The 26,713-nt window shown below is 41.3% G+C and overlaps 1 protein-coding gene across 1 annotated transcript in view; it reads right to left on the bottom strand.

Annotated features, from left to right (window-relative positions):
- birc6 (baculoviral IAP repeat containing 6) overlaps positions 1-25,157 on the bottom strand; it is a gene marked incomplete in the record, with an annotated part of 114,724 nt that extends 89,567 nt beyond the window's left edge. The window contains 24 exon segments of the mRNA XM_062429848.1: positions 1,269-1,456; positions 1,546-1,692; positions 1,906-2,039; positions 2,192-2,339; positions 2,441-2,538; positions 2,643-2,774; positions 2,886-3,047; positions 3,257-3,390; positions 3,864-4,030; positions 4,120-4,251; positions 5,620-5,751; positions 5,881-6,041; positions 6,804-7,029; positions 7,113-7,262; positions 9,368-11,041; positions 11,227-11,285; positions 11,760-11,929; positions 12,038-12,263; positions 12,391-12,473; positions 13,636-13,747; positions 13,868-14,061; positions 16,647-16,784; positions 18,303-18,484; positions 24,753-25,157. Coding sequence (XP_062285832.1) covers positions 1,269-1,456; positions 1,546-1,692; positions 1,906-2,039; positions 2,192-2,339; positions 2,441-2,538; positions 2,643-2,774; positions 2,886-3,047; positions 3,257-3,390; positions 3,864-4,030; positions 4,120-4,251; positions 5,620-5,751; positions 5,881-6,041; positions 6,804-7,029; positions 7,113-7,262; positions 9,368-11,041; positions 11,227-11,285; positions 11,760-11,929; positions 12,038-12,263; positions 12,391-12,473; positions 13,636-13,747; positions 13,868-14,061; positions 16,647-16,784; positions 18,303-18,484; positions 24,753-24,963 — 5,160 coding nt within the window.
- Between the last annotated feature and the right edge of the window lie 1,556 nt (positions 25,158-26,713).

The following is a 26,713-nucleotide window of genomic DNA, read 5'->3' as shown; positions in this document are numbered from 1 at the left end:
AGCGTCTAAAACTAACACACACTAAGTACATTGTGAACTGTGTAGACTTTCAAAAATGCCTCATAAATACAGATGACAAGAGCAAGAGTGACATACATTATACAATCAGTCTTCACAACATCCTTTTCTAATAAAAATCTAAAATGCAAATTATACTATACTTTTTATCAGAATATTTTCATTCCATTCTCCATTCAAGAGTATGAGTGGCAACAATTAGTTGAGTAATCGGTCACTTAGCAGCCATTACATTTATTTATTTAATAATCATTTTGAGCCATTTTTTAACTTCAGAGAGTAAAGTTGCTGTGGAATAAAACACATACATTGTAGGCAGAGCTGCAATGATTAATCAATTAATTGCCAACTATTTTGATAACAGATTCATCGTTTTGAGTCATTTAAAAAAAATATAAAAAAAAAATGTCCAAATTCTCTTTTCTTCTTAAATGTGAATATTTCCTAGTTTCTTTTTTCCTCTGTGACAGTAAACTGAAAATCTTTGAGTTATGGACTGTTGGTCAGGACAAAACAAGACATTTTAGAATGTCACCTTATTTTATGGACTGAACAACTAATCAATTAATCAGTAATGAAAGTAGTTGTTAGTTTCCGTCTTCATTAGGGGTGGTGAACAAGAAAAACTGAAAAAATATACAGTAACCAAAAACTATTAGAGAATCAGTTCAACAAATGTGGGCACCGCTGTCAATGTTATGACATGGTAAATGTTCTCATGTTGCACTATTTGCCCTTTGACCTGCAACTTCTCACACCTGCACTCCTACTTACTGTAAGGCTTTGGTCCGAGGTTCTTTCTTATGTTTCCACTTTCTTTACAAAAACTGTTTTACATGTGTCATTAAACAGGTCAACTACGTCATTTGTATTTCTGTTTATTTGTTGGTGATTTTCTTTAACATTTACATAGAATCCAGGGAACTGCTGAGGCTTGAAAAAGCAAGTCCAACAAGTCCAACAACTATTTAGTTTTTCTGTTTCATCTTTTCAGTTCTTCCCTGTAATATTTGGCTGTGTGATGCATCAACATGTAGGTCAGGTGGCTTTGAAATCTTCTCATACATGTTTTCTTCAGTTTTGTCTTTCAGCCTGGAAATCTTTCAACATTAGCTTATATCTCTTTAACTATTACCTGTCCTGCTGTGTGTATGTGTGTGTGTGTGTGTGTGTGTGTGTGTGTGTGTGTGTGTGTGTGTGTGTGTGTGTGTGTGTGTGTGTGTGTGTGTGCATGCGCGCTGTTCTATCACCTGCTGCTGCAGCTTGAGCAGCTGCTGTTGTTTCTCCTGCAGGACCTGCAGCTGCTGCTCTGCTGACACCATGGCGTGAGACAGAGACTGGAGCGCCACCTGTGCTGCAGAGCTGAGAGCTGTGGAAGCTTCACCCACCGTCCCCGTCGACAGGCCACCCACCGCTGGGGTCACGCCGAACGTACTCACTGTGGTCACGGAGCAGAGATCAGGCAATGATTATTGATGAATTAACTCCAGCCAAAGACCAGTAAAAAGAAAGAGGAGTGGTGTTTACCGGTGAACATGCTGGCGTCGTCTCGCTCCACCCGTGTGCCGTCGCTGGTGGAGATACAAGTAAAGTGCAAAGGCTCCACCTCAAGGAGTCCTGTTAATGCTGTGAAGCTGCCCTCTGCTGCTGCACAGCTGCTCACCTTTCCATTCCCTGCAGGACAGCAGACATCCACAACACACACATCAGACATCCAGGAGTTTGCTTCTCAAAGAAATGTTTTTTGTTTTTTTCATAGTTCCCAGATGTTAATCAGACTGCTCTAAATAAACCAAACAACTATCTGAGGTGTCTTGATCCTCATTCCGGTGTGCATGTTTAAAACTCATCAGAATCACAGGTGCCTTAACATGATAATCATCGTACCTGAGAGGATGTCAGAGAGGTCGATCTCATCTGACTGGACTCCGATGCTGCTGTTGAAGGCATTCTTACAGGAGGAACCACTGACCTCCAGGTCAAAGAGCACTGGGTCAAATGGAGAGCTGTACAGGCCGTACCTGCGGGGAAATGAACAGGAGGGGCTCGAGTTTAGGAATAAATATGAAAGAGACGATAGAAAGCAGCATGAATGAATGTGCATTTACTAAGAATAACTTAATTAACTAAGTCCTGATGTAAGGCTGTTGGACCTCTTGAACTGAACAGGTACCTGGTCTGCAGCAGAGCCTCCAGTGGGGTGAGGCGGTCCTGCAGCTGTTGAGAAATGGCTGTGAGCAGGGAGGCGCAGGCGGTGCTGCAGCCCGCCAAGTCCTCCTCCTTTACATAGTTCAGTAACACAAAGTACCAGAACACTGAGCCTGAAAGCAGAGAGGGGGAGGGAGGGGTTACAACATGAATACTGGGGAGTGTGGAAATAGAGAGAAGAGAGGAAAGGTGCTGATGTTGCTCAGATACTTACCACCTGTTGCTGCTGCAGGCAAGTAAGGCATATTGTCCAGCAGAGCCTTCAGAAGACTCACACCAAAACCCTGCTGACTTGGTTCCCCTTTCCCATTGCTACAGTGAGAGATAATACAGCATTGTTCATCATTATCTCCACATGATCCCAAAATTAAACACACTTCAAAAGCATCACTGCAGAAAGCAGCTGTGTTTCTTACCTGATACATAGTGCAAGAAAGCGAGCACATTTGTGCGCGATGCTCCGGCCGGCCTCGAAGAAACACATCCGCACAATATCTGTTAGCCTGCTCCTGGTTTTAGCCAGCAGGCCTTCTTTTCCTTCTCGTAAGCTGAAAACAACACAGAGGATGTATCACTGGTCTGTGTAGAATATTCAAAAGGGAACATTACATGCAAACTACATGTCCTGGATGGTGTGGTCTTCTTTGGTTCAGTCCTACCTGCAGGGTCCGTTAGCAAACACCCCAGCCAGCCAGCACAGGATGTCGAGGATGAGGCTATGAGCATGCTCAGAAGCGGGGCTGCCCTCTGTCCGTCGGCACAGTGCGTCCAGGAGCTTCTCGTGAAAGTCTGGGAACTGCAGCATGGCACAGCGCTGGACCCTGAACAGCACGGAAGAAGAAAAATGACATTCTGGTTCAACGTTGACTTATTAATGATGTACAGTAGAGACAAAAAACAAAGTTGGAACTGTTACCTGACTGACTGTATTACTAATTAGGTGTGGAATGTTAGGGTTAGTGTTAGGGTCATCAACCCTTGCAGCTAAGTGTTGATGACAGTGTACACAGAGCACCAACAGTGATCTGACCTTTCTTTGGGTATCGACGTCTTCTTGAACCTTCTGATTGTGACTGACACTTCCTGCAGCAGGTCACAGCCTCGCAGGTTCTCTACTTTCTTGGAAGGAGCGGGGCTCTCTGTTTTCACTGAAGATACCTTCTCCTACACACACACACACACACACACACACGGATAAGAATCAAACCAATATATTAATGTTACTGTGTGTCAGCTGTTGGGTGTCAGTTTGTTTTAACAGTTGTACTTGATGGTACCATAGAGATGACGTGAGTAATGGACACATAGAACGTATTGTGACTGTGATGAAATGGCAAACTTTATCTGGAAAATTGAAAAAAAATTGAATAGCTTACTGAATATAAAATTCAGTTTATGAACTTACACTTATAATTTATTGAAATATTTATTAAATTACTTTTTTTTTTAAAGGATTTTTGAATTGATGCTATTTTTTAAATCTCACGTACCCCTTGGAGTGCCTTCAAGTACCCCCAGGGGTACTAGTACCCCCATTTGAGAACCACTGTGATAAAATATCTATACATTTGTATCTAAAAATCACTCAGAAAAAAAACACACTTTTTTTTAAAAGAATCTAGTAGCTGAGTTTGTACCTTGGAGGCCTGAGCCCGCTGCAGCAGGGTGGACAGTGAGTGGGCTTTGGTGCTCTGGGGCTTGGCGCTGGGCATTCTCACCACAGGTCGGGGGCTGTCCTCCATGCCCTTGTCGCTCACTGCTTTGATGTGAACCAGGAAGGAGCGGTACTTCCCCCCTGCCATGCCTGCACAGAAGAGAGGAACAGGTGAACTGGTAACACCAACAAACACACACACACACACGGCTGCTGGGTGATATGATAAATGTTGTTACCTTTGACCAGTTTGGGGCTGGTGAGGCTGAGCATGCCTGCATGGCCAGAGAGGTCCAGCCCACTGGCCAGCCACACTGGACCACACAGGATGTCCTCCTTGTGGTCCTCTAGGAATGGACACAGCATGGAGCCTGCAACAAACACATGAAGCACTACTTTGCTTAAGGTGGACAATACATATTACCAGCTTCAGCATTTTGAAATGCACTGTCTGCTCTAAAACATGGAGGGGGGAAATTTAAGACATCAATGTTAAATATTACAGTTATGTCCTAGTCACATTCATGCATTGCTGGTAAATAACACTTGAAACATATAATAACTGCTGCCATAATAACTTTCCATAGTTGTAGAATCATGTCTGTTAGTGTTATACAGCGCTGTGCAGTGTTTTGGTGTCTGATAAGCCTTTCAAAAAAATCATGGATCTGTGTACTTCCTGGAACACATTTCTCACTGTTAATTCAAGCAACACGCTTCAATAAACGCCTCAACTTAGTGTGTTTTAGCACAGGACCGTTTTATGTCCCAACACCTGCGCACTCTCAACACCTTTATCAACATACTTGATTTTAAAATTCTTCTGCTAACATATAACTGCCATAATCTTGCAACATAAATGTGCCATATGTTAAGTAATGTGGCACTGTCACATCAATAAATATTCAGTTTTATGATGTCACAGCTTATAGGTATAAGTCTTCAGCTGTCATTACTCACTATTCACTACACTACAGGGGTTGTCCACTCCAGTCCACATGTTCAAGTGTCCTGATACTGAACCATAAATTCCTGTGTGTGTGTGTGTGTGTGTGTGTGTGTGTGTGTGTGTGTGTGTGTGTGTGTGTGTGTGTGTGTGTGTGTGTGTGTGTGTGTGTGTGTGTGTGTGTGTGTGTGTGTGAGTGAGTGAGTGAGTGAGTGAGTGAGTGAGTGAGTGAGTGAGTGAGTGAGTGAGAGAGAGACTATAGAAACAATGTGGGGTACTTTGGATAGGAAGCACTGTATCTCTCCTGATGAGCAGGTTGGCAGCATATATAACTATGTGTGAATAGATGCTCTGTAGTTGATAAGACTAGAAAGACACTATATGAACATGCTGCCTGTGAGGATGTCACGGCCTAATATTTGTGTATTTCTATGATTCGCATTCATTTCTCCTGTCATACATTTTATTGCTATGGCAGCTTTCATATGTTGTGTGTTTAATAGACCACATACTGGGTGGTGTTGGATGGAAAAGACCTCCTGTTGAGGAATGTTTGCAAGGTTCATTAAGAAACTGAGACACAGCTTTCTGCTTATTTGGACAAAAGTTCTTGGACATTTGATTGGCTTAAACTGCGTTAAAAGGAAATGTCATTTAGTGGCTTTAATGCATTCACTGAAATGAATTCAATACTTTTGGAGAGTGACAGCTATTTAAAGGACTAAACAGAGAATTGTTGTCTTCCAGAAAACCTGATGGCTTATGAGTAAACTAAAGTGTTTGAACTCTTCACCTGATGTCTCCTCTATGTCCATGAACTGAATGTCCTCTGTGAAGTCGTGCAGCAGAGGCTGGCCGTTCCTCTCCCCGTTGGTATGGAGGACGCTGGAGAGCGGGAAGGAGATCTGTCTGTCAACTGCCGTCTCTGTTAAAAAGAGAATTGTTAAAGACGAGAACAACCTTCGCATGCTGTCTCTCATCAGACCATCATAGCTGCAGAGAACAATCTACCATCACAGATCTGAGCGGGATTAAAAAAAAACCGGGTCCTCACCGCTGACTTTGCCCAGCCCGGGTGCTTTGTTCTTCAGTAACGTGACCTGGATCTGAGGAATGTTGACGATGTTGGCGTTCAGGACAAACTTGAAATCCACATGGCCGACCATGCAGGCTTTGGGTAGCACCAGCTCAAATACATGCTCGTCCCAGCTGGAGCTGCAGAGAGAGAGAGAGAACAGCTTAGATATTAAACTAAAGCTTTACATTTGATCCTTTTATTGTTATCTTGAAGGAAAATGGGGTAAAAAAAAATCTTTGTGTTATAAATATGTTTAGTTATAATATGAAGAAATCTTAAACATTTGCAGATGGCAAAATGCATTTCTAATGTTAAATATAGAGCTATTATTCAGGCACATTTCTTTTTCATAATAAAACCCATCTTTCAAGTTTCTACATTTCTTACATTTTTAAGTAAATATATATCAGTCTTGCACAGAATTTCTACCACGCAACTGTTATGTCACAGGTATTAATATTATTGTACTGGTTGTAATATATTCTATAAATAACAGCCTGTGTGAAAGTATACATGTTATCATGTATTAAGGAAAAGTGGAAAATACTTTTATTGTGAAGGTCCTAAAAGGGATGTACAGTATTGGGTTGTACTGTGGTGGTGGTGGTGTTGTTGTTGATGAACATGACGGTTGCCAGTAAAGCAGTTGTTGAATAACCACAAAAAAGTTGTCTTCTTTTCATGTAACAGTAATAACAATGCTATATTAAAATAAAAGGCTTTACAATCATTTATTCTTTTTCTGTCGTTATTTTTCCCCCAGAAGGTCTCAAAACATATGATTAAAGAGGCATCTAAGTTTTCTCAAAGATAATGAATAAGTGAGTGACAGTATATGTCTCCTTCTTTGCTTCTCCAGCACTCACTTAGCATGTGAATATGAAGTGCTAACAAGCTACCTGTCGCTCTGTAGCTTCCATGTGCGGGTGTGCTGTGCGGCGTCTCCGTGGTGCTGCTGGTGGAGGTGCTGCGGGTGGCGTCTCTGTTGCTGCTCTTGCTGCACCTCCACCCAGCAAGGCGGCACCGTGGCCGAGAAGCGCGGGGTCAACGTCTCGAAGCGCGTCAGCTCCACCAGAGACATCAAGCTCTCAGTGGTCATCGATTGGTCCACCAGGAGGTCCACTCCTACAGAAAGACCATGAGCTTAAAAATAAGTGTGTGTGCTTCACGTGTTAAGTCTTGTGTAAATAATGACTGAGTATGTGTACCTGTGATCCCGGGGCTAGAGGGGTTGGAGGAGGGCTTGGCCCCCTCAAGCAGCAGTTCAGCCCCTTTAGAAAGGGGGCCATCAATAAACATGTCTCCATCATCTATATCGTCACACACACCTCCAATTTGAAGGAAATGAAGTTCTCCACCTTCAGACAAGAGCAGAAACAAAGTCAACACCTCCAACTTCTTTCATTTTGACAGTATTTCAACACCAAGCATGGGTTTGATTTATGGATATTCATCTCTACAGGTGATGAACCACCACAATGTATGGCTACGGACAAATATAGAGACACAATCAGTACTGATATATGTCAGACACTGTGTATTCTACAGCATATTCAAGAGAATGAATCACTTGTAAGTCTAAAAATTCACATTACAGAACATCCTGAATGAATGAAAACATCTGTTTATGATCACATTAAAATCAATGTAACATCATTTAATACGTATAAAGTGGTAAATAAAATGGTAATAGACAGTAGCTAACATCTGATGATTTCATTGTGTATCTATCAAAATGTATCTACTGATTTCTTTGAAGATCTATCTAAGGTTCCGAGGTAGGCCTGTCACAATAATGATCCACTCATCATACAATAATGTAATTATCAACATCATCATGTCTATAAATGGACTTATCGTATGATACATGGACATGATATTGACTTCAGTATTGCCACACTTCACATTAGCAGCTAAGACTCTATTCATGTCACATTGGCTAAACAAGTAGTGTCCTCCATTCATCACTGTGTACGTCCTGAGTGGAGACTGTAGAAGAATTAAAGGTAAATAACTCTGTCCCCAACCATAATGGCACTCTGTGTTTTTACACAAGTGTAGCATCCATTCTTGAATCATCAACAAGACAAAGAGTATGTTGGAAATCCGCTCATAGTTTCTTTACACTATCAGGAATGTTATTGTAAAATCCACAAAAGCTCACATCTGGTCTGTACGCAAGTAAAATCTTTGTCTTTGTTAACTATAATAATACTACAATAAAACTATGAAAAAAATAATGCTGTAACCAGAGTGGAAACAACAGGCTACTACTGTAATACTCTGTTGTTTAAAGTATGGATCAAATTAATCAAATCAAAATCTTCCCCCAAGCTGTTAAACTAATGAACATGGCCTGATCCCGTCATCCCACTCACACAATATGACCAATTGTTTACATACGACCTACTGTTACACCAAGTATTGCTGCTGTTTGCACCTTTTTATATTGCATGTTGCAATTTATTGCCTTAAATTGTTTTTAATTGTCTTAAAAAAAATGTATGGCTCAGGGAGTGCTATCTAAATGTTGTTATATTGTTGTCTGACGCCTCAGTATAATGACAATAAAGCTACTACCAAAGATTGTTAGATTTTGATGACTAAAGAACCACAGAGAGTGGGGAAGTCACATAGCATTGAGAGACAGACTAACACCACCCAAAAATCAAAGAATAGACCTCACTAATACTGTTCAACACAAAACCGTGTATAACACAATACAAACACAAAAAAGGGTTTATGACACACACAAAAACCTCCCGTCTAGCAAGAGGCTAAAGTCTATCTTGAACAAAATACCACCTGTCTTTTGTGCTAGTTGCATTTTTTTTCACATAATATAGATACTTGTTTTTTTTCATTGTTATGCACCACAACAGGGGTGTCAAAGTCATTTTAGTTCAGGGGCCACATACAGCCCAATTTGATCTGAAGTGGACCAGACCAGTACAACCATTGTATAATAACCTATACATATATAATATATATTATATCTTTACTATAATAAAACATCTATTTAAAAAAACAGATGAACAGTCTGAGATATCTTTAGAAAAATGAGTGAAATTTCAACAATATTATGTCTCAGTTTTTTTCAGATTATTTTGCACAGAAGCTGCTGATTGATGTTCAATATATGAATGTTTTAAATATGACCACAATATGTATTCATTGTTTTTTTCAGAGTAATTGTATTCTGGTCAGGTTGGGGAAAAAAACCCTGTCTGAAGCAGCAGAAACATTTCTGAAATTTTCATACTTATCCAGATTGGACCTCTTGGCGGGCCAGTTCTGACCCGCAGGCCGTATGTTTGACACCTCTTCACCACAACATCAAGAAAAATGCACATTCTGATTCTGAACCAACGGCATCCTTCATCAGGACGAGTTAAACCTGTTCACAGTAACAGTAACAGTGCTGCTGTGTGCAGGGAAACGGGTCCTGGACCACAACACTCACCTTTGGTGCAGGCACAAAGGCGGTCGGTCCCAGAGCAATACGTCACTGAGACAAAAGGGTCCGTTTCATCTGCTGACCCCTCCTTCTTAGGCGGCTCCACCTTGGCCAGGACCTCCAGCGTGGACAGGTCCAGGATCATGATATATCCGGCCCGTGTGGTCACCACCAGGTGGCCCAGGCCTGTCACCTCTAACCGCTTGCTCTCTTTGTGGCTGGAGGCAGAGGTGGAGGGGCTGGTGATAGGAGCGCTGCTGCTGCTGGTTGTGGCTGCTCCACATGCAGTCCCAGTTCCAGAGCCAGCAGAGCCCGCCGGGGCCCTCCCGAATCTTGACGAGCTATGTTTTGAACCGGAGGGGAGAGCTTCCTCTGGAGCCTCCTCGCTGTCGTCCTCCCTGTTGTCGAGAACATCTGGAGGAAGTAATATATGAGAAGTGATGGCATCATTAGGGTCCCAGATCTGCTGCACCTTGACCGGCTCCTCGTCCAAGGTGACAATGCGGGTGGAGTAGTTGAGCTTGTAGAGTGCGAGGTAGCCCCCTCCACTCCCACCGCTCGGGGCCCTCTCCTGCTGCTGCTGCTGCTGGTCTCCTGGGGGCAGGATGAGGGGTGTTTGAGGCGGTGACCCCCCTGAGTGATGGCCTTCCACCCCGTTGGCCACAGGGTGTAAGGGGTCTCCTTTGCGCTGGTTGCAGAGAGCAGAGTGCAGGCGGTTGAGATTGTTGAGAGCTTCCACTTGGTTTGTAGCACTCAGAGATTCTGCAGCGCACGGCTGCAGCCCGATCAGGAGGTGCACGCCGTCCCAGCAGGGCGTGATGGAGTCCACGTAAAGATTCTCCTCCTCCAGCTGTTTGGGCAGCCTCAAGCACTGCACCAGCGCTCCTGGTCGAGGCGGGGTGGAGACTGTCGCTGCAGTTAGCGAGCTCCATTTGTCCACGTGACCGTCTAACCCTGACAGATTAGTGGCTGCGTCTGCAAACTGCTGGATGTATGTGATTGGAGGATCCTGGAGGAGGAGCTGCTCGTGTGTGTCAAACTCCATCTCAATGATCTGTGGCACAGTGAAGCCTTCCTCGTGGAGCCCCTTGCCCATGAGGTTGTTCATCTGAGCAAACACCTGCCCTGACGACTTGTCGTCCACCTCTCTGATACTGTACAGCAGCAGCATGGGTATAGTCCTGCGTACAGCTGGCAGAGAGGAGGGGCTCGGAGGTTGTGAACCTGCTAAGTTAGGAAAGCCCTGCTCCTGGGCTGCAGTCTGGGGGTTGCAGGTCTCTATCTCCATGGGGCCCTGGTCCTGTAGAGGCCCAGTGTGGAAGGGCTCAGGGCCCTGAGTCCTAAGGGGACCGTCTGTGGTCCTGCGTGTTGAAGCTGGGGCTGAGGGTGGGGGTCCAGCCATTGGGATGCTGGATGCTGAGCGGTAGCTGAGCAGGCCTCCGGCCAGCAGGCAGGGGAAAGGAATGTTGTGGTGGTCGGTGACCTTGTCCTTTGCTTTGGCCTGGCCGTGGGCCTTGGCTTGGTTTAGTGAAGGGTTGGCACCCAGCTCCTCTAGGTCCTTGACCGTGTCCTCCAGCACACTGGCCACCACCTCCCACTGGAGCTTCTCTGGCTGCTGGAGCACGCTCAGCGCCGTCACCCCAAGGCTCACATCCATGCTCTCCCACTGGGACGGCTGGCCTGAAACACACACAAAACAAAAGGTCTGAGCTTCCACACTGCAACATGACACCAGTGATGGATCTTTTAATAAGTGTTGAAGTCTGCAGTAAGTAAAGAGAATCATATCCACATGACTGCTGATACAGATCATTGAAATCTTAACATGGAGGACACCACAGATGATAAAGCTCTGAACTTCATACCTGTTACTGACTCTGACCGGGAATGCTCATCACTGTCTGAATCCTCCAACTGGTCATCACTGGAAGAGAACAAGTGATTAAAATATGTGACTAAAACACAAACTGTGACTCACTCACTGACACACACAAGATTCCTACAGAGCTGTCTGACAGTATGAAGCCAGTCATCCAGGCCGCTGTTGTTGTTGTTGTTGTTGTTTGTTAAAGATCATACTGCAGAGTAAATGATAACCTTGTAACTATACAGGTGATAAATACAAATTCAAATTAGCTGTTAGAAATGTTATCAGTAATGTTTAATGCTTCTCTGCTGTTTATTTACTTTGGTTTTATTGTTTTTTATTTCCTGGTTTAATCACTCGTTCTAAAAAATGTTCAACCAATGTTTGTCACAGAAGAGGAAATGTACCAAATATGGAATACTGCTCTTACTAAACTGTCACAATTGATGTGAGTGGAAGTACATTGATTAGCTATTGAACATTTCAGCTAGCAAATATGTGTGAGTGTGTATGTGTGTGTGTCTCTTTCACCTGTCTCCCTCTAGCTTGGGCAGGTCAGAGCAGGAGGAGGACTCCTCTAGCCAGGCCAGAGTAGGTCTCCTAGACTCAGTCAGTGCCTGCTGGCTCTGCTCTCCACCACCCAGAATGAGCTGCCTCAGGATGGCGGGGTCATACGGGTTGATGTCAAACTTCAAGTGCACCTGTTGGGCCAACAACCGCACGCTTATTAGGTCAACACTAACTAATTAATGTCTGACACCAACATCTTTGAAACGTGAAACACAGATGATGCCTTCTCGTGCTCTGACCTTCATCATTTTGGAGACATCCCAAATGCAGATCTTGCCCCTCTTGGTGGCGGCGGCCAAGAACTGCGGGCAGCTGCCGAAGCCGTAGCAGGCAATCTTGTCTGAGCTGTCGGAGCTGTTGGGAAACTGGGCGGGGCTGGTCGCCAGCGTCACCGACAGCGGCACGTTCTGCGTGTGCTCACCCTTCACAAACGGACAGTTGGGAGAATGTCGCTCGTGTTCAGACCTGAGGGGAAAGAGGAGAAATATTGGGCGTTAGATATATCTGTGATTAGATACATTTAAATAGCTGGGTGAAGCTCTGGATTTTCTTATCTTTGTATCTACATCAATTATTAATGATCTGAACTCACCATGGCTCATCTGTGGGTTCCCAACAGACCAGACACACACTGCAGGTGAAACACATGGCTCTGTCGTCCCCTGTGGAGGCGGGCTGTTGAGAGACAGGAAGGGTCAAGACAGCTTACAAACACTTACACAGCTGTAGTCCACACTGTCTATTCTGGACAATCCTACAGCAGGTGTTGACTTATCACTATTGCGCATGATAACTAACTTTTCTTTTTCATAGTCACTGATGACTCTGTGACTGTGTGTAATATAGCTGTAGGTTGTTGTCATGACAGCAAAGTATAAATGTTTGAAGATACACAGTTGTCTGCAGTTATAATGTGTTAGGTGTTATAATCTAAAGCACTAAATCAAATGTAACTACAGAGAAAAAATCAGAAAATAAGATTGTTTTCTCTCGTTCACTGGCTTTGTTCTCCTTACTGCAGCTCCCTCTCCTCATTCACTCTCTGCTGCGCTCTCTCTCTCTTTTTCTCTCACTCTTCTAAAAGAGTTGGAAAGCCGTTAACGAAGCCTAAATTTACTTTTAACGTTAAAGACAAATATCCTCCCCTCATCCTGAACTGGTCCTACACTGGTGGACTCATCTTGTCAATTTAACTTTACAGGTGATCTGCTAGCTGATCTGTTTGTTTCACTGTGCCACTGCTGCATGTAACATTACCAGAGAGAAAATGCTTACAGATTACAAGATTTTTCAGAGTGGTGTTAAACTGTTAAGTCACAGCACAGCTCTGCTGTTGGAGCGAGCAGCTTTTCAATCTGTCAGTGTCTTAACGGCAGAGGCAAAACAACACTTTTGCATAATACATATACATAAATATATGAAAATGTATATCTAAGTTGTCTTAAAGGTCACACAATATTAAGGTATTTAATAGGTTATTAATACATTTATTTATTCATTTGGCAATCAGCATATTTCCCACTGGACATTTTGGCTGTTGATATTTTCATCTGACAGACAACTACATGTGATACAACGAAAAGTCAGCATATGCAAGGACTTTTTGGGGGGATAAAACCCTGCTCCATCCTGTGGAAACACAGGTAGAGGTTCCTAAAAAGGTTCTTAGTCCCTGGGTAAAGACACATTAACTGAATAATCTTGCAGTGCTCTGAAACACAGCACACACAACAGACCTTTGAATGCATGCAAATACTGAAGGTGTATGTGAGAGCACACTGATGTAAACTGATGTACTACCCTGAGCTGACAGATGTGGACTTCTCTGACAACCTACCTGGTGGTAAAACCCTGCCTGAGCCATCGGATCCGGCTGAGCCCACCTGTACCCAGCATGTGGCCACGATGTAAACGTCTCCCTCCTGTTGGCCTCGCTGTACATCAAAGATCTGTGGAGAGCAACACACATTACCAACATGACCAACATGTCCAGCATGCTGTATGCTGGTATGGAATGTGCCTGTCTATTAGGAGACAACATCAATGTAACCCCTTCCTGATTCACTCACCTATCTACAGAGCGCCCTGGGCCCACCCCAAGCTCCGGCCTGGCGCTTGACAAGAGGTAGGAGAGCCTGTCCATGATGGATGAGGCCACAGACAAGGCAGCTACGTTCTGGTTGATGTTCTTCAGCTCTATGACGATGACACCAGCCACCAGCTTCAGCACGTGGTGGGGGAGGTGGAAGGTCACTGTCGCCCACTGAAAGACGGAAAGTTGCAGAGAGAAGACAGTGAAAAGTGGTGTTTTAAACCTATGAGCTGCCCCTTAAAACCTGTGTCAAACGTTAGAACATCACACTTAACAATTCACAGCACTATATGATTTATATTTTTTTATCACAGTGATGAAGCTGCAAGAAGGAACCATGTTCAAAAGTCTTCTTGGTGGCACAGTCACACACAAGCACTGATATCTGAGCTGCTGCTGTATGCTGGGATCACTCAGTGTTTATATTGACAGAAAGTCAAATACAGAAGACAGAGTGATAAGTGATCACTATTTAAAGTTGATCAGACTTTTAGCCAGCTGTTAAATTCTCAACTGTCTGAATGCCCTTCACTACACCAACAGTCATCTCTGTTCACAGCTACAGTATCACATTAAATAGAGTGATTCTGATATTACGTCAGTTTCATTAACGTTTGAAAAATGTTGGCTCGGTCTGGACGGAAAGCCCAAAGAGACAAAAATATGCTAATTTAGTGTGGACAATCTAAAAGTCATGGCATTTTTTTAGTGATGTAACATACATAGAATAAACAACTGGAATCACAATTAAGTGTGCAAAAACACCAATTTAAATGTTAAAAATGTATGTTCTAGGCCCTGAACCATACTGGATTTTGGGGGCTGTTACTGATATTAAGGAGTAAAAAACAGTACCGTAGTTGTTTTATCTGCAGTCAGAACACACCATGAATCATGATGCACAACAGAGACTCTGAATCCTCTGCCTTCTCATCTGTGTTCATATCACTGCTCACTGCATGAGCTGAACTAATCTGATTAACATCTATTAGTCAACAACTGAGACTCTGCCAAAGGTAGAGGTTAGAGTCACACCTGTATTTGTATTCACCGAGTGCCCACACACACTGGAATTACACTTATCTACTAGTAACACTGTAGTTCTTTGCTTCATAAGAAGTACTGAACAGACACAAGACAAACACAGACAGTGGAGAAGGCAGCATCTAAGGCTGGGTATCATTTAAAAAAATTACAATAGTACAATCATACAAAAAGTATACTTCAAGTTAAACTGATACCAACTGAGTACTTCATTAGATACTCATTCCACATTTTGTACACTGTCTTGTATCTGGTGTAACAGGCGTGTAATGTAGACACACTTTAGAGTGTTTAGGTGGCATCTTGGCTGCTGAACTGCTAAGCACACTAACTGAAATTCACCACGACTTCACCACCACAGACGGGTTGGAGCTGCTGTGGCAGTGGACCAATCACATGTCACATTAAATCTAAGAACGCTTGCGTTGATTGGCTGTGAGCAAGTCCATACAGATAGTCATATTTTCTAGCTCTGGGTGCAAAAAGGATGGATTGCAGGTATCATTTGACAGGAGACATTTCCATACTACTTGGTATCAATTTATTTCGGTTGATACCTTAAAAGGTATCTAGTACCGATAGCCAGCACTAGTAGCAGCTGGACCTTGTAGTGGACGACTACCAACAAAGCATCATTTACTGGAAATGACAGAACCAAAGCTGTCACTGACTATTAGAGCTGAATACTGAAAGTAACAGGCTACAGAGAGTGAGATGGAGTGTGTGCTGCCTGCTTCTATCATTTGCACTGATGCACAACTACAGTGACACACTCTGTACACACGGTAGGTTATGTTAACATGGGCTGAGCCTCAGTGCATGCTGCAAACATGATCACCTGCTGTATGTTGCTGATTTAAATCGGCTCTGGTATCTACTTCTAACACCTCATTATAAGAATATCACATATTTAGGTTGTTACCGCTTATGGAAATCATTTAATGTCCTCAAAGTGACTGAGTTCATTTGGCAGAGTTACCAACTATAGAAGATACATAGCTAACAGAGATGAGAGGGTTGCTCGGCTGGGTAACTCAGTTCGGGGGTTAAAAATAAGCACTTATAGCATTGGGAAACCTTCCAGAAGAAAAAAGAAGTGAGCTTTTGTGACGAGAATGTTAAATCCACGACTAACAAGGGACAGTGCACACACAAACACACACACGGGTCAGCCAGGTTTGTTTTGCACATCAGACGACGTGGAGCCCGGAGGACAGAGAGAGAGAGAGGGGGCAGATTTGGAACGCTGGGGCTGGTAATGAAGGTGATTTACTGTAGAAAGTAACAGTCCTTCCTAAAAAAGACAGAGTGTGTGCCTCTTGACACACAGCTCACAGCTTCCTCCTCACTCACACCAGAAGGAAAAGAATGGACTTCCTTTGGCGTGTTCGTCATAATTGAGTATGAAAGCTGTGAGTTTTGTGGAATTTCCTTGTTTTTTTTTTTAATAGTTTGTGATAGCAGAGCTGCCTGGTGGTCTCATGCCCAGCTGTGACTACTTACATAAAGTGTGTCCAGCAGACTGCAATTCACTGGGAATATTTATTTTAGCTATACTCTCACATGATGTCCTGCATGTGACTTTCAGGTGTCACTAAATTAAATGTGCAAAATTTTAAAAAAAATAAATAAAAAAAAACCTTACATTTTACAAGCACATCATAAAGGAGAGAATAATAAAAAATAAATTAAAAAAGGGTAGTCAGACTCACCTTGGCCACTTTGTGATTGGCTGCCGTCTCGTGTGAGGTATTCTTCAGGCCTTCTTTGAGCTGGTTGATGAACAGATCGTATCCCTCTGTGTTGGACACGTCAATCTTTTCCTGACAGGCTGACAGCATCTGCTGGGCCTGAAAACACACACACACACACACCCACACATTAGTTCCATGATGCAGATACATACATAGAGAGAGAGTGTGTAGTTATCAGTTTTGTGTGTGTTCAGAGTCATAAATGCAGGTTGACATGATTTGAACTCTTGGATGCTGTGTTTCTGTGCTTAACTGTGTCAAACACAGCATTAGTACGGCCTTCATGATAAATTGATGGTTTCATGGTTTGTTGAGCTGCTTGATGCGTGATAATGTGAGTTTAGTTCTGCATGGCAGGCTGGAGATACACTCACACCATTAACTATACAACCTCCAAATCAAGTGTTTATTACTGGTTGCTTAATGCTACATTCTACTTTTATGAAGCTTTGACAGGTGATAGCAAATTTAAGACCTACATTTTTAATCTGGCTTTCAATGCAATTTAAAAAAAATTATTTATCTGTCTTTTATTTCTGTTTTCAGCTGTTTTACTGGACTATTCTTTTTATTCTATTTTTATTTGCTGATTGTTTTCTTCTTCATAACCTTACCGTTTATGTCTGCTTTTTAACCTCAGCACATTTCCTCGTTCCTCTATTTTACATTTCTATATTTTACCCACTTTTTTTTATAGTGACCTGTCTTTATTTATTTATTGTATTTATTTATTATATGTATTCATTATATTTTATTATACATGTATTTATTTATTTTATATGTCTTTATTATATTCTGTTATATGTTTATTATATTATACTATATTTTCTTTTTTTTTTGTAACTATATAAAGCACTTTGTGTTACATAACCATGTATGCAAAGTGCTATACGAATAAAGTTTGATTGATTGAGCTCATTACTCATTAATGAGGTCATGCTGTAGAGTGTGTGCTGGAGAGCATTATATTGTTTATTATAGTGTTCTAATATTTTGCCCCCCTTATGTATGTTAATAGAGTGGACAAAATATTAAGAACACCATGTATGTATATCATGTGTATGTTTTGTTTTTTCTTCATTCTTTTGGCTCTGAACCTGAAAAAATGATGTGAAGGAGAAACTGATTATACTGTACAGCATGTGCACCTGTTCTTCTGTTCCACATTAAAATCAAAATAGCAAAAAAACATTTGAAATGTCAGTTGAAGTGAGATAGTTGTGTGTCTGTTTGTACTTTTAACAGCTGATTAGTTCATTGATTTGTGAGCACTGTCTTCAATTGATGTGTGAGTAGAAGTGTGAAACTCTAAAAGCAGTTGAAATGAAAAGGCAGTGACCTAATGGTAGCTGCTGCTGAACATAACACAAAACATAATAAGAAGTAGAAAAGTTGATGAGTGTTTGTATGAATGTATTGTCAAATTTGAACAATAAGCACTCAGTGATCAGATGGTGTCATATATCAGGTGACAACAATCATCCCTCTCAGCTGCGTCCTGGTGTGTGTGTGTGTGTGTGTGTGTGTGTGTGTGTGTGTGTGTGTGTGTGTGTGTGTGTGTGTGTGTGTGTGTGTGTGTGTGTGTGTGTGTGTGTGTGTCTGAGCACTTCTTACCTCTGTGACGGGCAGCTCCAGCTGAACCATGTCCTCAGGCTTGGCCACCGGAGGCTGCAGGGCCGTGTCCAGCAGCAGGATGCCGTTCAGGTCCTTCCTGCATCCCACTGCATAGTCATCCACAAAAAGCACCTTGTCCACTGCGGGAAAGTACTGACATCTGACACGACCGCCGGGTTTAGCTGGGGACGGGGGAGGGGGGGGGGGGGGGGGGGGGGGGAGAGGACAACAGTGTCAGAGGGCTTTGAAGGAGAGAGGCTGGAGAGCAAGGTGCTACAATATCACAGCATCAGGTAAACGGAGTGAAAGTCTGAGATAATAATACAGAGAAACATCAGGTATCAGGTATTCAGCATGTTGACCATGTTTAACACTGAAAGCATCAGCTGCTCTGATGAATACAAACTTCAATCAAAGTCAATCCATTTTCTTCTACACTGTAATTTTGCTCTGTTCTACTGTAGGAATGAAAACACACAGGCTGCATTACTATACGTGTTTGTTACTGGCTTTATCATCATGCATGTCATCATTTTTAAAAATCTCATGTTCTTACAATTGAATCTATCTCTTCTATTTAGAGGCGTGTTGGGTTATCTCTTTTCTTTGAATGGGTAGTGATTGACAGGATGGCACAAATCAGAGCAGATGAGACTGAAGCAAACCTCCCACAGCTGCTGGTGTGGTGTGATGTTACTACATGTTAGCATTCATGTTAAAAACAATGAACAGAAGCGCTCTTATCACTGTAGTAACTCTGTTATATTTGACAGCAAGCTTTCTGCTCACAGTGACTGAATCAGAGTGAAAGGACACATGTGCTGCACCACTGTGTGTGATATAATGAACAGATTATTTTACACTCCCTTTAGGAATTTGGGATTTCACACACACACACACACACACACAAACACAATAATAAACACAAATTTAAGTAATCTCAGTTGAATTCTGCTAAATTGACATGACACGTTCAAATTAAGAGACCACTTGTGATGTGGAGCAATTGTCACCTTTGTTGTCATGGTGACTCGTGTCGTACGTTACAGTTTGCACTGATCGTGGACTCGTGAGAGCCGGTAGTGAAGGACAGCGTGCCTCTATTGTCCTTGAAGATGCTCATTCAGTCATTCAAGCCCCTCGTGATTTCAAGCAGTGAAGCAGTGCATCAAGGACTCAGGTACACTCAGGTGGAAGATGGACGACATCATCATCATCATCATCACCATCATCATTCACCAATAAAAATGATGCCACAGACTGAGTACTAAAATTCCCACATGAAGTTTGACTACAGAGATTGAAATAATCTACTTCAAATATAAAAATGGGCACTTAGGACATGAAACTATATTTTCATGTTACTAGATTTGTTTTAATGGTATTACTGACTGTTTTTATTTGATGCTAATGTTGAGATCAAAGTTTATTTACAGGGTAACAAAGAGTACAAATTTAATGACTTTCACGACCTTTTTAAAACCTGTTTAAGGAAGGAAAAAACACTGATGCCACAAAAGAATACAATAAATTAGACTACTGTATATAGGTCAGTGACAAATAAGGACTGGCAAGATGAGCAATTCAGATTGATATGTTAAAACTAGTTTTAAACAGCATCAGGTTTGTTAAACTGTACATTTAGTATTTGTGTTGGTTTTATGTCATTAGAACCATTTTTTACCAATAGTAAGACTGAATGCTCCTGAAAATGTCAAATGGTGTAACCACAGTAGAATGATAAATATTATATATTGTATCCACCTACAGTGTATTTAAGTGGACTTATACTAATAATGACTTCATTTAAAAACATCAAGTGAAAAGAATATATCTTGGAGTATTTCTACATTAACATTTTTAAAGCATTTTGTCAATATTGAGCAGGACATATCCTAAAAACAAACATTTTTTTATAAATAAGATTTGACAAATGATATAAAATGTGTTAAAAAAAACAGTGTTGCATTGCTGAAGTGGATTATATTTATGCCATATGTTAGTTGCCATTTATTTTCCTGTATATAATCAGATTTTTATGAAAAAAAAAATGCTGCTTAAACCAATTGACACTGGGTTACATCACATCATTGACCCATACACAGTTATGAGTTTGATTGAAATTGAAAAAGAGGTGAGAAAAATAGGCAAGGCATTAAAAAACGTATTTCTGATACAATAATGATAAGCACAACACTAAGTTATGTTATCATTTATATATGAATAACTTTATGTATTTATTCTGTGTAAAGCTTTTGTCCTCTCATGTAAATATACTTGTACCACAGCATAAAATTATCAATGTCACTTTAGTAATAGTATGCATTAACTCATGTGACTGTTGTACTCATACATAATACATTATGAAACATGTAATAATACAAAAGCAGGATTTTACTGTTGTAGTGGGTTGAAATGGAGCTCATTGAAGTCATTTATATAGGACTGTAACTAATAATTAGTTTCATTATACACGGATTATTTTTTTACTTTAATAAATTGATTGGTTGGTTTATGGAAAATAATCTGAAAATAATGATAAATAACAAACTGAACAAATATAATTACACTCTAATCAAATTTCATACCTCATCTCCTACAATTCCAGATATTTTAACATATGCTTAGACCTTAAATACCAAAAACTACTTTGAAGACATCTTAAGACTTTTTAAGTATCCGTGGGGACCCTGGTTTAATGAAGGCTTATAAATGAAACTCAACTACAGAACATACACTTTTTTAATAATTATTTGTGTGATATGCAGCATGCTTTTTATCACAGGAAGACTGGTATTAGTTTTTTGGGTGTTTTTTTAAATCCCAATATTGTACTTGTGCTTGTATTTTTACCCTTATAAGAGCACATAAAACATTGTGAATTGTATCGTAATTTCTGGAGAAAAAAAAAGATGCAAAAACATTTTTAGCTGCCTACATCACATAAAAAAAAGTGCAAAATCTTCTAAGGACTGATGTTATCTGTTGCTTTGCTTTTTGTGTACCCACATGTGAATCTGTGTTCAACGACGCAGGCACATAATAACAACAAAAACAAAGAATGAGTTACGTGTCTCTCGGCCCACGTTACCTGTGCTTTCTGTCTTGCAACACAGTGTGCAGGTTAATGTGAATATTGCCACATAGTACAGATCAATAATAACACATGTGAGCCCAGTAAAGAGCACGGCTGCACACTCCACCCATGAAAAGAGTGTGTGTGGGTGTGTGCGTGTAAAGGAGCTGACTGAATTCACTAAGAGAGAATGAAAATTAATGACATGAACATGACTCTGCTTGATTTAACTGATGATACGCAGAGACAGACACTCACTTCACTAACAGAGCCTTTAACTGTCAGTCAGATGGTTAACACAACACAATGATCAATGTCTAATAACTGCCACGGCCTAATCTGTTTAAACATGACAATAAACTGACCACTGATTCAGCTCATATCTCTCAACCTTACTATTTATGCATCCATATATTTATTCATCAGTAATATATACATACATATACAGTCACAGGCTTCTTCCTGTGCCATCTAATGCAATCTAATCCAACAGCTCTGCTATAAATTCTACTGTTATGAAGTTTATACAGTTTAAGTTTTTATTAACATTGTCAGGAAGGTGATCATTCTACTTTATGTTTATTACTGAGGTCATAGTGGGTGATGGTGGTGTACTAGGCTGCATTATATTGAAAAACTAAAAATATAAAAGCAGTAACTTGTGTCCTCAACGATTACTATTATGCATTTGTACCATATATGTGAGTTAAATGCGTATTAATTACAACAGGTACATTTGCTAATAGAAGCTGTGTTTTCATATGTCTGCATCAAACATCACAGTTACAATAAGAGGTCCACTGCTCTGGCGTAAAATGACATGTTGACCGTGGAAACGCTGTTTTCCTGAATCAGCAGAATAATGTACTAAAGCACTCCTAGTTACAGTGAGTAAGTTGTCGGATTTGAAAGCACACACATGCGCGCGCACACACACACTAAAAATAGACTCGTTTATATTAAATTTGGAGGTTTCTTGTTTTTTCTCAGCTTAAAACATGCTATTATTTTTTTAATGTTGTCTTTTTTTTAACAGGTATGTGTTAAGCTGGTAAAAAAACATACATTACTAATAATCATAATCATATATTTGTGCCATGTTTGTGAGTGGTGCAGAAAAAACAAAAAGTTGCTATTCTCATAATAGCATAAAAAAAATGAGTCTGCCTGTTTTTAATGTCAAGGTGCTGCTTTCTTCTTTATGATACTATATAATGTATATGTGAGCCAAATCAGTCATCACCTGATCCTTGACCCAAATCACAAGTGCACCAAAATGAAAGTGAAACAACGTCTCCGGCTCATATCCTCCTCAAATCAGCATGCACAGCAGCTTATATAGAAAGCAAAACACATATGCAAATTGTTGGTGAGGCAACCACAAAGTGCTTGTTTTCTCTCATGCAGTTTTATTCATTTACTCTTTGCCAAGCACTCGAGTGTTGTTGGTCTGAGCGGACTGCTGATTTACTGTATGAGCGTCTCCGCTTTGTGCGCACGCTTAAAGGAGGATCTGAAGCAGTCGCGCTCTTCTGACGGCAAACTTTTACCGGCTTACACGCTTTCCATCTGTCTGGTTATTCTAGAGCGTGAACTTGGTGGATGTGAAAGAAATGCAGTGAGGAGAAAATTTGCTGAGAGTGCTTTAATCATAATGGTGCTTTTGCAGGAAACCAAAAAAAAAAAACACCTAAATATCATCAGGGTTTCACAACACTGGACAATAGAGGCAGCAATGTAGCAGTGATGGCCTTCTGTGATGGTGACACAACATCAGCCCTGACTGTTATTAAAGTCAACTCAAAGTCAAATGAAGAGATAACGGATCAGTGTGGATGGAAGTCTATTTCTGTTGTTTCTTGAGATGTTGTGTTACTTTTATTTTATAAACTATGAACACACACATCCTCCATGAGAACAATATATATGCTATTTGCACCATGAACTTTTCCCTAAATACATCTGAGCCTTAGTGGAACATGAAGGTTTGTTTGTGAAACGTATGTGTGTCCCATCCAACAAAGACATGTCTATCTTCTAAAAAGTCAAACTTCCCCAAAAAGGCTTCATCTTAAGGTCATGTGACTGTCCTCCTAAGCAACCATACACAAGTGAGTTGCATCATATGTAACACACATTCAACAACCTCACTAACAAAACACTGAGTACTGACTCTGAGTAAGGAGGGAGTCCTTCCAAGTATTACTACAAGTCTTAGAAACTGCTTTATAAAGGCACATGTACAGTACATATAGGCCACGCAATTGTTTTGCCTTACTTTCTGTTGAACTACTATATCGCTGTGGTGCAATAATAAAGGTCAGAGTGAGAACTCCTGCAGAAACACTGACACTAATCAGTAAATTAGCATAATTTAAGATATAAGCAAGAAGTGACAACAGGATGCTTTCTATAGATAAGACAACCCAACAAACTTACTAACTAACTCACCATTTTAAAAGACTTTATGACATAATGTTAGTTGTTATGAATACACAAATGAGTGTCAAGTCAAGTTCATTTTATGTATAGTGCTAAATCACAACATAAATCATCTCTGGGTTGTTTCTACACAGAGCAGGTGTAACGTTACGCTCTGCTGCACACTATTTCTCACATTAACTTTGTCCTGTCAGTACACCGTGACAGGACACTACGTGGGGACATGCAAAGACACAGCAAGACAAAGTGTTACTGTGCTGCTAGTTTGACTAAATTAGCCCAGCACAACAAACGGGGCTCCATTACACCGACCCTACAGCATTAAATAGGTGTACTTCCAAACATCACAGCGATGCCTGCAAATGACTGACGGGGAGACTGGACAGTTGAGCAGCTAGAAAGCCGCTAGCTAGCTCAGTGGCTAGCACAGTATTTCACATGAGCGCGCCCTATTTACTAATAACTAGGTGTGTGTGTGTGTGTGTGTAGGTTATGTGTGCTACTTCGGGTGTCCGAGATAGTCATTCTTACGACACATCGCGAGTGCCCGCTGGAAGAACACAAACTGACAGGGCTAACTATAGCGGTGTGCTAAGCGAACCAGTTAGCTATTAGCTTGCATGGTAGATTATGTCATGTTGCAACAGTGGTAAACTGCAGCGAACATTAGCGCTCAAGAGACACCAGTTTCAGTTTGACCACAAACAAATCAACGTCCCAAGATGGTCGTTGTGTTTTTACCAAAGCAAAAACAGGCTTAGTGAATACCCCTCTGCCAAATAATCTTACTAGGCCCAAAGATAACCGCTAACGTCGGCTAGCTGCGGTTCCAACTGAGCCTGTGTCGTGTTTAGCGTCTGTTGACAATCAGCGGCCGCTTTGTCAGAACTGACACTACCGGTGTCTGGATGACAGGGGGCCCCGGTGCTTACCGTGCATCGCTGAAGCCTGGAGAATGGCCCCTGAAGTGCCGTCAATCACTTTTATACTGCCGCGGCTGGTTACTGCCAAGATAGCGTTGAGGGCCGGGTGGTAGGACAGGCTCCGCAGGCCCTCCTCGTCGCAACGCAGGCAACCGTCTCTCAGCACAACCCAGTCTGAGGAGGTGGACGAGCCGGAGCCCGGCGAGGCCGCGGCCGCCATCTTCCCTGATTTTTTCCCTTCCCTTCCCTTCTGGGGTTTGTGAGGATCCGATGATACACGTAATACTGCTAAATCTAAAAGACTAACTCCTAACTATCACTCCTCTGCCACTGCTGACACCTTCTGCGGCTTCTTCTCCTCCTCCCGTTACCGCAGCAGTGGCTATTCACCATCCGCGCTGAGGAACTCCAGGGCAGGCTGGGCTTTCTGTCAGTTACACGATTGGTACACGGAGCTAGCGTATCTCTCCGGCACCTCCCGCGATAACACTGGGTGCAAACGAGAACAACGCCTGGACAAAATAATAAGAACATCAAAATATTGATATACACAGTTAATGCAATGGAATTTAATAACACCATAAACGACTGCCATTAACACACAGTTTAATCAGAATTACACATTAAGCTTCACAGCTGGAGTTGAGTATTTAATGCACTGGATTCCATTTTATTATAGCTGCTTTCTATCCATTTGGACTGCATCCAACAATATGTTACTCCCTGATTTATTTGATTGATTTATTTTGTTTTACTAAGCTGATTACTCCTTAGTCTTTCAAATAGTAGAAAATGGCTTCAAATTGCTTGTTTGGTCCAACTAACAGTCCAAAATGGTAATCTTTCATTTGCACTGTATGTATTTTAATGTAAATCATTATTTTATGCTGCACTCTCCTATTTTATGCTCTATTTTAGTCTAGCTCTTTGTTTTCTTTCTCTCTTTTTATTTTTCTGTAGTCTACTTATTTCTCTTTTTATTATAATTGGGGTTTCTTGTTTTTAATTGTATATTTTAATGTTTCTAATTTTTACTGTTTAATATTTTGTTTTTATGTAGTTGCCTCTGTGTATAAAATGCACTATATAAATAAAGCTACCTTGCCTTCCCTTGCCAAAGACTTCCAAATCCTTACTTTTGAGAAGCGCAGCATTTGGCATTTATGTGCGATGAATCCTAATTAATGCGAGATCAGTGTTGTTGTTACTACATTTTCTGTCCATGAGTTAATCAATAAATTGACTAATCAGTTCAGCTCAGGACATTATAGTCATGCAATCAGACATAAAAAGCGTTCAGTGCCTCCATAAATGAAGCATGATGTGATGTGATAGGCCATTTTCACATCAAACAGTTGCACTTACAGGAGAAGCACAGGTGTAAATAATAGCATTAACAATGACTGCATTGCTGGGACATTGTCAGTGTTATCACTTCCTTCTCCACTTTTCCTGATACAATACAACAAGTCAATATGTCTGCAGAGAAAAAAGGCAAAAAACTTGTCGTGAAGTGCTTTATGCTTGGTTGTTGGGTTATAAACATGCATAGCTTTAAAGCCATGCACTGGCCTCTAAGAGCCCTAGTGACCTCCTGCATGACTGTCTAACATAATTATGTCTCATAAGTGTGACAGAAGGTAAGCTTAAGCTGCATGAAAATAAACCCAGCACAGGTGGCACCACACTGGGGCCAGCTGGCATTTCACCCAGTGCCCACCACTTTTAACTTATGTACGAGTGAAAAAATTTTTATGATCATTATGCAGCTACAACTTCACTATGATAAATAGTCAGTATAGGAAATCTACATTACATTAGATTAACTCATAAATTAAGTATCCATTCTATCCAAATGAGCTCCCCAAGGAAAATATTACAGGCCCTCTCCTCATCACTGTGTATACAGTTCCGGTTATGACACATTTAGGGATTAGTAGTGTGCATCTCTATGCTGACGATACAGTGTT

The sequence above is a fragment of the Scomber scombrus genome, chromosome 12 (assembly GCF_963691925.1).
Source record: "Scomber scombrus chromosome 12, fScoSco1.1, whole genome shotgun sequence".
Lineage (NCBI taxonomy): Eukaryota > Metazoa > Chordata > Actinopteri > Scombriformes > Scombridae > Scomber > Scomber scombrus.
The sequence above is the reverse complement of the archived record's forward strand: the minus strand, read 5'-3'. Positions and strand labels throughout refer to the sequence as shown.